The sequence below is a fragment of the Anabrus simplex genome, chromosome 1, assembly GCF_040414725.1.
Source record: "Anabrus simplex isolate iqAnaSimp1 chromosome 1, ASM4041472v1, whole genome shotgun sequence".
NCBI classification, from domain to species: Eukaryota; Metazoa; Arthropoda; class Insecta; order Orthoptera; family Tettigoniidae; genus Anabrus; species Anabrus simplex.
In genome coordinates this window covers 1,367,951,329-1,367,963,409 of record NC_090265.1, presented here as the reverse complement: position 1 = coordinate 1,367,963,409, position 12,081 = coordinate 1,367,951,329, and the positions used below count along the sequence as shown (strand labels likewise).

At 41.1% G+C, this 12,081-nt stretch overlaps 1 protein-coding gene across 1 annotated transcript in view; it reads right to left on the bottom strand.

The window, feature by feature from the left end:
- Positions 1-12,081, bottom strand: part of LOC136878872 (uncharacterized) — a 148,881-nt gene that overhangs the window by 91,691 nt on the left and 45,109 nt on the right. The window contains exon 3 of the mRNA XM_067152434.2: positions 8,828-8,953. Within this exon, the coding sequence (XP_067008535.2) occupies positions 8,828-8,953 (126 nt within the window). The remainder of the gene's footprint in view (positions 1-8,827; positions 8,954-12,081) is intronic.

The window sequence follows — 12,081 nt, the reverse complement described above, 5'->3', positions numbered from 1 at the left end:
TACTACTGAGGAGCTATCGGACGGTGAGATGGCAGCTCCGGTCTAGGAAACCAAGAATAACGCCCGAGAGAGGCCATGGGGTTTGGTTTTTCCTTACTTCACTTGGTATTATTCATTTCCTGATTTGGCTTCCTACTTATAGCATCTACTTTCAGCTGTCAGTCACTCAATTTACTTTTATATTCACCAATCTACCTCAATGAATCCGACCTTTAAGGTCTTAAACTCTACCTCACAGTAGGCCTATATTAGTATATCGTCGTTGCCGGAACAGAACCTCCCATGTGACAATATTTTTGGAGATATACTGACCCGCAGCACATGCATTATGAAGCGCGAGAATGCCTTGACAATATGCACACAATATTGCACCTTAGATGACAGAACCTTACCGGCCAAAGTTCTAAGCTAAAATATTTTACATAGGAGGTTTTGTTCCGGCAGCGACGATATACCGTTCTAGTGAACGCCTACCGAATTGTTCCTACTTGGAGATCTGAATAGGTAAAAGGGCTATGTTTCCTCCGAAATATGTTTTCCGAAAGGGCATCTCGTCAATATATCGTACTATGATAGAGAGAAAGGTGCATTGGCCTTAGAAAGTATGATGTAGCTTAACATTTTTTTTTTGTTTTACGTCGCACCGACACAGAGACACAGATAGGTCTTATGCTGGGGCTGTACCTTAATTAAAGCCACGGCCGATTCTTTCCCACTCCTAGGCCTTTCCAATCCCATCGTCGCCATAAGACCTATCTGTGTTGGTGCGACGTAAAGCAAACAGCAAAAAAAAGAAAGATAGGTCTTGTGGCGACGATGGGAGAGGAAAGGCGTAGGAATGGGAAGGAAGCGGCCGTGGCCTTAATTACGGTACAGCCCCAGCATTTGCCTGGTGTGAAAACGGGAAACCACTGAAAACCATCTTAAGGGCTGCCGACAGTGGGGTTTGAACCCACTATCTCCCGGATGCAAGCTCACAGCTGCGCGTCTCTAACCGCACGGCCAACTCGCCCGGTAGTATTTTCTTTATACCGTGCAACTGATTAATACAGCTGCCAAGTTGAATAATATTCCAAAGTCCTTTCAATGCGCCCCGATAACAGCTGTCTAAGGCTGCTGCTTCTTGTCCATGAATCATTCGTTAGTCAGGCCTCCCAAACGAAGCCATCAGCTTTAGTTAAGTCAGTGACTCGACTATTGACACGAAGCCTCTCCGGAGCGGAGATTCACGTGGAGCTATGTGATATTACAGAGTAGAAATATACCCACGTATTTCTTCTTGATGTGACATGCGTAGGAGATGTTTAACGCTTACACGCGATGCCTGCATACAAATAGATCAGCACTGAATATCGGTATGAATTTAAAGCAAATTAGATTATTATCAATGGAGAGTGAAACTATTATTCGTAATCGCAACTAAATGACGTGGTGATCTTAAATTTTACATGTTTGCAATTTTGTAGTTTTGTATTAAAAATTATAATGTTCAATCAAATTGATATTATATATGTGTTTCACTCTTAGATTTTAGAGTTGTAAACTTTATATTTTACTTGTTCAGCGCAACACTATCACCTGTAGAATTTCAGAGACGCTGAGAAAGTAGAAATCTATGACTTAGAATTTAGCGGCAGTGGCCTTAATCAAGCTATATCCTCGATATTTTCCTAGTTTGAAAATAAGAAACCTTGGAAACCCATCCACAGGACTGCCAAAGATTAGGCTCGAACCCATCATCTCCCTAAGGAAAGTTACAGCCAAAACGACCTGCACCGAGTAGCCTACTCGATTGGAAGTTAAAAAATACTGGAAATGTTTCGTTCTAACTCTTTATAAAGTAGGTAGTGAGTCGGCAATAAGTTACGAAACCCTCCCCAAAATCAAGGCATTTCCCCGCACCTCTTGTGACGCAACAGCCCTGACGGGCCTTGGCCTACCAACCGACCACTCCTCAGGCCCCCAAGGCCTACAGATTACGAGGTGACGCGTCGTCAGCACAACGTATCCCCTCGAACGTTATTCCTGACGTTTCAGACAGGGCCCTCTAACTCACCATCAGATAGCTCCTCAAATGTAATCACTTAAACTGAGTGAACCTCAAACATGGCGTTAGATCCAGATAAAAATGCCGGACAAGGCCTGAAATTGGAACTGGGGCCTCCGCTTAAAAGGTTGGCACGCTATACTTAGCCCACAGAGCCGACTCAAGGTTGAAACAAGGTGAATTATTATTATTCCGTGAGGTACTGGCTGTTACCCGCGTGAATTTTGCAATTTGATAAAAGCAATCGTTCCTCCGTACTGCACCAAGACATTATCAGAATATCTCTAAAGTATAAAAACACACCGAAAACCTGTGTTTCTTTTACCCTAGAACCTCTTTGTAAACTATGTTTGTGATATTGCATTTGGGGCTAAGATGACCAGGCTACTGGCAGAGCTAACTATGGAACATGCGACATGGAACTGAACAGTGAGAAAGTCCTCGCCCAAGTCGAAAAAAAGAAAAAAAAGAAAACGTGTTTGTTTATTTTTAAAGGAAATTCCAATGACCTATTTCCACGTCTGTAACATCGTAAGCTTTTGAGATATAAGTATCCCCAAAATAGAATTCAAACCCTTCATCAGTCCTTATCTCCACCACTCCCCACCAAACTTTCTTCACTTCTTTTCAACCCCCCCCCCCCCCCCCAAGGTTCCCTTAAGTGGATTCTCCGAAAACAAAAAATACGTGTTCCTTTAGTTTTGAAAGGGATTGCAAATACCAGTGTTTACGTCTATAACATCTTCAGTTTTTAAGTTATAAGTATCCACATAAAAAAAAAATTCAACTCCTTCACTGCTCTCTAACCTTCTTTGAGGGATTTTCCTAAAACAAAAATTACGTGCCTCTTTATTTTTAAAGGAGATTCCAAATACCAATTTTTACGCCTGTAACCTTATAAGTTTTTGAGGCATGAGATATGCTAATTTTCAAAAGTCACCCCATTTTCACTTCGTTCAACCCCCTCCTTGAGTGTTTCCGAAACTAAAATGTGTGTGTTTCTTTTTTAAAGGAGATACCAAATTCCAATTTCTTACGTCTGTAACACATTAAGATTTGAGATATACTCATTTTAAACATTCACTCCTTTTTTCACTCCTTTTCAACCCCTTAAAAGTATTTTCAGAAAAAAATATGTGAGACATACTCATTTTTAACATTCACTCCCTTTTTCACTTCTTTTCAACCCCTTAAGCAGATTTTTCGAAAAAATTATGTGTTTCTTTATTTTGAAAGGAGATTCAAAACACCAATTTATACGTCTTTAAACTGTTAAGATTTTAAGGTGTATTAAAAATTCATCCCCCTTTCCACCCCCTTGGCGAAGGAATACCCAAAATACTTCCTTAGTGAGCACCTACACTGTAACATAAATGCATCTCCAAAATTTAATTTCTTTACATCGCGTAGTTTTGGCTCGGCGATGATGGATCAGTCAGTCCGTCAGGACATGTTATTTTATATAGAGAGATGACGTGATCAACGGCAAAGGTCTCACGGTGAATGCAAATGCTACTTAAGGCCAATTCACATATCTCTGAAACGTAAAGGCTCATTCCGTTTCTGTATCCATCCTTTACGATATGAATTCTTCCCGTTTGTTCTCAGCCTTCAGTTCCATGCACTAACCTCGGTGTTCAAGTGTTCTATGATGAACTGTCAATGATATCTACAATCGTGAATGAAAAAGAGGCTGAAAGAAAGAAAGGGTTGGTTCAACCTACCTATGAAAATGTAGGCGATAGAAGGGGAATTTTAACGGCCCAATGGACGACGAAATAAAATAGAAAAAATGCATTGAGCCTACTACTTAATAGGTAAATCATTCATTTGCAATGAGGACGCTTTCTGGAAACCTATAATTATATCGAACGACAGGACTATTTAAAATAAATTAAAATAAAATATGCACTTTATTGAATGGAGTAACATTCATGTTCGTGATAAGTTTTACTGCAACATGTACACAATCCAATATCATGTAAAAATATATTAATAGTACATGTAAAATTTACGAAAAAATGAAAACATGTATTTAAAACAACAGGGAGAAATGAAATTGAAATCCTGAGTGTTCTTGGATGTTGATGTAACTGTCTTGTTCATGAACTGAATTCCTCTCGAAATTTTGCCGAACGTACATAGATAACCATAGCACTCAAAGGAAAGAGAGAAGCGGGAAGGGAGAAATCACGACCGCGAAAACAAGAAAAGAAGTGTTGGAAGGGGACGATATTTTATTCTGTCGGAAGATTCCGTCACGTCCCAGAGATGTGTGAATCGATCTTTACTAATGCTGAGAGGCAAAGGAGGTACTTGGAACGTCAGAAAGCAGCACGTAGAACAAACGAATAAACTAGCTGTTGTGTGATGTTCTCACAGCCGTGTGAGAGAGAAGCTATATCTGTCTATTTTGGTTTCCAGGTCGTCGTTGTCCGCCTCTGTGGTGTAGTGGTTAGTGTGATTAGTTGCCACCACTGCAGGATCGGGTTCGAATTCCCGTCCTGCCACGAAATACGAAACGTTGTACGCCGACTGAACTGGGGTCCACTCAGCCTGTGAAGGTCAATTGAGTACAGGGGGTTCAATTCCCATCTCTGCCATCCTGAGAGGTTTCCCACCTCTCCTCCAGGAGAAGGCCACGGCCGCTTCCTTCCCTCCTCCCCGCCTATCTCTTCCAATATTCCCATCCCCCAGTAAGGCCCCTGTTCAGCATAGCAGGTGAGGCCTCCTGGGGGAGGTACTAGTCCTCCTCTCCAGCTGTATCCTCGACCCAAACGCCTCACGCTCCAGGACACTGCCCTTGAGGCGGTGGAGGTGGGATCCCTCGCTAAGTCTGAGGGAAAATCCATCCCTGGAGGGTAAGCAGATTAAGAAAGAAAGAAAGAAATCATAATCACAGGAATAGAACCAGCTTTCGGGTGGTTAGGCCGTGTGCATTATGCAGAGTTTCGTCCAGACGTGCCATTTGGACTCATCAGCTGGAATGGCACGGCCCTCCAGGACTCTGCTTAGCAGTGGCAGACCAAACTGTGTGGCCCCGCCGTGTTAGCAAATCAAGTTTGCTAACCTGCTAAAGGAGAAATGATTTCTCCGTTTAAAAAATGCTCCCCCATTGGAGATACAATATCAAAAAAGGCTTTCACTGCCGCAGATCTTATAATCACAGGAATAGAACGGAGAAATCATTTCTCCGTTAGCAGGTTAGCAAACTTGATTTGCTAACACGGCGGGGCCACACAGTTTGGTCTGCCACTGCTAAGCAGAGTCCTGGAGGGGCGTGCCATTCCAGCTGATGAGTCCAAATGGCACGTCTGGACGAAACTCTGCATAATGCACACGGCCTAACCACCCAAAAGCTGGTTCTGTTCCTGTGATTATAAGATCTGCGGCCGTGAAAGCCTTTTTTTGATAAAGAAAGAAATTCCTTACATTTACAATACATTCACTACCTTAATCCTCATCTTGCCTAGTACGCCTCATTTTGGCCTCGGCATCAGTAGTACTGTTTGAGGATACAACTAGCCTTTGGGCTGTTGACCTACCAGACAGACGGAGCACAAAAGAAATTGTGAAGGGAAAATATCTCAGAAACATTATTGTCATTTTAACGAAATATTTAAATGTCCCGACTGTGATCACGCTCAGATAACCAATCTGTTATTTTCCGAATTCTTCCAACCTATTCTTGCCAGGCTACACTCGGAAAATGTCGAATAACTGTGATGTTGTAGACTGAATGAGTTCTACTCAGCGAAGAAATACTGAAATTATGAAAACTACATTGCTGGAGGGTAAGTATAGTACCACAGTTTTATTTTTTGTGATCAGGATTTTCGGAATCTGATCAAATATTACACGACGTACATAATGTGTTTGTTTTGTCATATTTAAGGCAACTGCTCTTAAGGAAATATAAACTATATTCAATAAATATTTATGGGAACAGAGAAATAGTAAAGTGTTTCATGCTTGCTGAAGCAAGGGTAAACGGATTTGAGTACAATGGCCAGCCTATCCTGGCACCTGAGATTCATCTTGACTTCCCAGCACTAGGACTTCACGTTATAAGACAACTCCACGAAATCTGAACATGAAGGCGAGATTGGTGCTGTCTCATACTGTAACTTCAATCTTTCACCTTCAACTCAAATACACAAATCAGTCGGACAAGTGATTTTCCTTCCTGTTTAACCATCTCAAGGCCTCGACCCAGCCAATGAACTGAAAATCAAAAGACACTTAAAATCAGTCTAATTATGAGGAGGTATAGAGGGTGGTCCACCAGCTCTTTACAATTCATGAAATTTTACAACTGGCTTTACGTCGCACCGAAGCAGCGATTGGCTGTGCGGGTTGGTCGTTGTAGCTCCCATCTTGTATTGGAAGAAAGTGGGTTTAAACCCCACTGTCGGCAGATCTGGAGGTGGTTTCCTGTGGTTTCCAATTTTCATATGAGGCCAATGCTAGGGCTGTACCATAAGCAAGGCCACGGTCGTTTTCTCCCCATCTTAGGCTTATCCTAACCCAGCGTCATCATAAGACTGAACTGTGCCTGTGCGATGTAAAGCAAATTGTAAAAAAAAGTTACATATAGCACCAGTAAGAACTATTTAATATGTTGTGTGAAGTGGTCTGCTGTTGAAGAATACAAAATTAACATTTTAAAACATAAATCAGAGATATGCCTTTGCTGGCAGGACTTAGTGTTCACAGTGCACTATGTCTTCTGGTATGGGCTAGAGCAATATTGTTACTTTCATTGATCTGTCTCAGCTTTATCCTTGGCTTTGACAAGATGAAAGTGACTCAGGTATGAGTGATGCTAGTAATGCCATTCCTTATGCAGCCAGTCCCTGCTATGAATGGTGTGAAAATGTTGCTCATAGGGTCAGTTGGTGCATGCATTTCAGTGGGCTTGACAGACTGATATGTAATAGCAACTTCTGGTTCGGTGAGGAAAGCAACGGGAAACTACCTCACTCCTCATTTCCCTAGTACGCCTCTTCAGTGATGCCTAGGCAATTTATGACAGCTGATCGCGGAGCTGTTGAGGATCCAACCAGCCTTCGGGCTGAGGACTAAACATACATACATACATACAAATCAGAGATATTAAAAGGATATTGCATTGGGAGGTCAATGGCCCAGAACTGACAACGGATGAACGGCTCGAATTCAGGCGTACACACATATTTTTGTAAGTGATCACAGTTTCCTAGCATTAAGGAAGACAACAGGGATCGTTAGCTTCAATGTTAATTCAATGTTTGAAACTCGAATGAACTGTTAAAAATGATCGCAGATGCGAATAACACTTACGTTAGAAAAAGAAGTGCCCAAGTCTCACTTGCACGCTAACGATGTGTTCTAGCCCGAGCTAGCCCGTGCCACAAAAATAGTATATTGTTAATACTAAGAATCGCCATTAAAGACAGAGAAATTGTTGTGCAGTTCGAATGTTATATTGTTTAATTCGAACTGTCATATTTTCAGAGAATTGGTGTTTAAGGATGACAATAACACTGCCTGGGTGGGAAAGAAAATTAACATCTAAGATAAGTTTCAATATCTTGGCCGCCAGGGTATATTCCCTGATTAGCCTCCTAGGTAGCGACCTGTGACATTCGATAACCTGGAAAATCTCCTCCACGTGGAGTTTCAGCAGATATAATGTGACATTCCAGTATCTATTGATGGCTTGACGGTAAAATAACCACCATTAATTTAAGATGGATTAAGTGACAAAGGCTATGTTTGGCCAACGAGGGACAACAACATTTAATTGATCATCTGTTTCAATCAATAAATAAAGTTAGAAAAGTGCATGCACAAAGCAAATAAATGAAAAATCGTAGTGTCATGATTGCTGTGTATTATTTTATTAATTTGAAGGGCTTTTATAATGAAATGCCACGCATAATTTTGTGGTCAGTTGATTTTCCTCATATTCCACTGCCATTCCAACTCGAGAACACACTCAAAAAGTGCAGGGATCGTTTTGAATTGATTTGGATATGTACAGTGTCTGATAATGGTTAATTCAAATCGTGGTTAATTCGACATTTTTTGTACCTTTTAGGTTGTAATTAACCAAGCTATAAAACAATATTGAAAGTATCAGATGCTAGAAACCGTACTCAAAATAAACTACCAGGCGAGTTGGCCGTGCAGTTAGGGGCGCGCAGGTGTAAGCTTGCATCCGGGAGGTAGTGCGTTCGAATCCCACTGTCGGCAGCCCTGAAGATGGTTTTCCGTGGTTTCCTATTTTCACACCAGGCAAATACTGGGGCTGTACCTTAATTAAGGCCACCGCCGCTTCCTTCCATTCCTAGGCCTTTCCTGCTCCATCGTCGCCATAAGACCTATCTGTGTCGGTGCGACGTAAAGCAAATAGCAAAATAACTAATTATGAATATTAATCACAACTAAGCACTCAGTTGTAAAACCAATACCATGCTCCAGGCAGCCATACTCGTTATGAAATTTCTTTCTCCGGAAGGAATGAAACTTTGTTTACAAATTCGTGAGCACCGCTGCCATCCTTGGCAATAGTTTTAAATAGTAGGGATTTCAAGAGAATCATGTGAAAACCCAATTTATATCTAACTATGGCATTAAACATTATAATCTTATTCCTAGAAAGAGTTCCTTAACAGTGAATTTGATGAGGAAATTAAAAATTATTTTGTAAGTTGAAAAACTAAAGTTTTTCTAACTCTCCTTCATGAACTGGGTTTAAAATTATATTTACCAAGATATAACATATTCGAAACTTACCTCCTTTAGCAGAATTTCGAACAGCAGCGCGGCAGCGCTGCACTTTCACATCCATTTTAGGCTCAGCAACACAAACCACGCACGTTTTCTGCCGGTGCTGCTGAGAAGGAGTCAGATGGATTACACCTGGAATTAATAATACAAATAATATTGAGACAAATGCAGACACCAGTCCGCGAGCCTAACGAATTAAACAGGGATGGCTAAATTTCTCAATACGAGTGAGAATCGAACCAGGGACACCGTAAACCGAAGGCCAAACGCTTTCCATTAAGCCAAGCATTCAACTCGATAAACTGTTCAATAATATTGTAAGAACAACACAACTTCTTAATTGATAATTTGGCGCTCTCTAGTGTTTATGGGCGCCATCACAGACATTCGATTTTCACACCAGGCAAGTGCTGGGACTGTACGTTAATTAATGCCACGGTCGCTCCATTCCCACTCCTAGCCATTTCCCGTCCCATCGTCACCATAAGACCTATCTGTGTCAGTGCGACGTAAAGCAGATATCCAATGAATTCCAAACTGTCATTCATGTATATTCGTATGTGAAAAACTGGTTTCCAACTTTAATCTTCGGATTTATCACGTAGTTAAGCTATGTATGTCACTCAGAGTTGTAGGACATGATGAAACGTGGCTTAATACGACCAATATCGTAAGAAAAGTCTGGCATGACTACTTTACGGTACTACAATTTGAAAAGAGAGTCAGGAATTGTACTTACAGCAAATGAACTCAAACTCAACTGTCTGTACAAGTTCAGGTCAAAACAAGTTGGAGATTACCACTAGAAATGAATACTGCCATATTTCAGAACATGTTTGAATTATCATTAATTAACTAGCATATGCCCGCGGCTTTGTACGCAGCGCAGAGATAATTTTTTACATAGGTAGATGGAAGGGGGTCCAAATGCACCTAGAAGCCGGATTTATTTTTCGCGGTCGTCGATTTATATTGAGTGTAACGGTTCAAATCCCGTTGCAAGATTATATCTGTGTTATTATTATTATTATTATTATTATTATTATTATTATTATTATTATTATTATTATTATTATTATTATTATCATTATTAGTATTATTATTGTTACGCAGTTATCCGCGGTAGTTAGAGGTGAAAGAAGGTGCGGGCTGGAATAGGTCTCAACTACAAAATTAAAGTTAATTTAAAACTTTAACAAAGGTTATATTTTCTTTTCAAAATCAACAAATAACAACAACAGAGTAACAGGTACCAAGTAGCACGGAAGCAAGTTAAGAAATTACAATTCGTTACAAGATTTGGGCTCCGAGCTCCAAGATTAATTTCTGAGCTCTCAGCCCACCACCACAATTGCTAAAGGGCAGAAAATCCCTAAGTACGAGGAGCACTTCCTCCTAATTACAATATTAAGAAAAAGAGCAGACACGCTCTCAATTTCACAAGCCTATCAAAGGCTACAACAAACTTCATTTCTATCTGCCCTTAAGGCACACAAGGAAACAGGGGTATTTAATACCCAACCTACGGGGCCTTCGCATGAAGAAAACAAAACATCAGGTTAAGTTACTGGCCCAAAGTACAGAAGAGATTGGAGGCGTGAACTTGCACTCCTAAATACACTTTTAAAACCTAAGTGGCTCTAGGCCGAAACACAGGGGCTAATCCCAAGCTAAGGAGGTGACCCGTATGAGAAACTTTAATATTTTAAGGAAGAGAAGAAACGGTTATGAAAACGTAGTCACCTCAATTTCCAAATGAAGGGGAGTTCGAGAGGGTAAAGCACTCTCTATCCCCGCTTTACAGTAATTTAGAGATTTATAATTTATAGATTTTACATAGACAGAAAATAATTTACATTTTAAAACGCTAGGTTACATACAAAAGGTTTCGAACCCTCCCCGAGAGTTAAATTTCTGAGCTAGCAAGAAATGAAGGTGTTAACAGGCCATTACCTTGTAGAAGAACTGCTGCTTGAAGAAAGAGGCGCTTCCCGCCCCCTGCTACATATTCACACACTAAGAAAGATGTTACTGAGGTGGCCCCGAGACAAGAAAATCAGCAGATTATATACCCTCGTGGAACATTCAAGACCTTTCAGGAATGAGTAGACACACCCTTTAGTTTTTATTGGATAACAGCAAAAACTAATACACAAGACGAGGAAGAAACACCTTATTGGTGGAAAATTAATTACATAAATTCCTGATTGGTTACATTCAAAACGGGTGGAAAGAAAGGATTTATATTGCCAACCCACAAACCACAGAACAAAATTTAGTAAAAACAAAAGTTAGGAATACAATATTTCTTCCGGAGAATACATTCCTTTACACCAGAGTGCGTTATCATAGTTTTTGGTGGAGACATCTGTTAGAGAATGTCTCAACTTCTTGATACGGAGCAAACAAACACAAATCGAAATAGACACAGTTCAGAACACTTCAAAATTACCAAAGTGACATCCTCCGAGAAACCGTTGAGTTAATTCAGTTTGTTAAAGTTCAGGCTTTCTCCTGTAGAGGAGTTTCAACTGGCGCAATATTTGAATTAGCGGCGTGGAGGTGTACCGCCCGGTACAGACTCCCCCCCCCCAAAGTCCTTCGAAGGGGTGACATAGATGAAAAAAAATTTTAATCCAAGTTTTTGCTGAGGAGTTGAAGAATTTAGAAGAGAAAAATATAACTTTTCAGTAGTCAGAGGTCTCAGAAGTTGTTTGATATAGGTGGTTGCGACTAGATTAAGTGCCGTTGTAAACCATTTTTAGTAGATTTGATGAAAGGTCTCTATGTTGTAGTAGTTGAGTTCAGAAAAAAAACTTTATTTCTTGAAAGAAACAACTTTTCTCAGTCCACCAAATGTTGATTTGAAGGAGTATTTTAATTGCCGAATAGAGAGTCCATGTAGCAGAAGGAGTACATTAGTTGCCGATTACTTTTGACGGCAGGACCTGCCCCCGCTGCTTATGTCCAGAGGAGGCCGCTCGGACCCCTCAAGTACCCTGAGATACCGCTCTCCCGCACTATGAGAGGGGTAGTCGTGCTGCACGCCGCAGATGCAACGTTTGTTTACAGTCCACAAGTGGCTTGCGGGTGGTGCGCCGCACATCAGCCTCGGCCGGAAGGAGGGCTCCGGCGCGCCGTACACAGGTTGACCTCGCTGGAGTGGAGTGGGCCCATACCCCACCTCAGTGGCGGTACGGCGCCGCACGGCTGCGGGGGCACTGAAACAGTAAGATCTCGGCGGCAGAATTTTTGTTGGA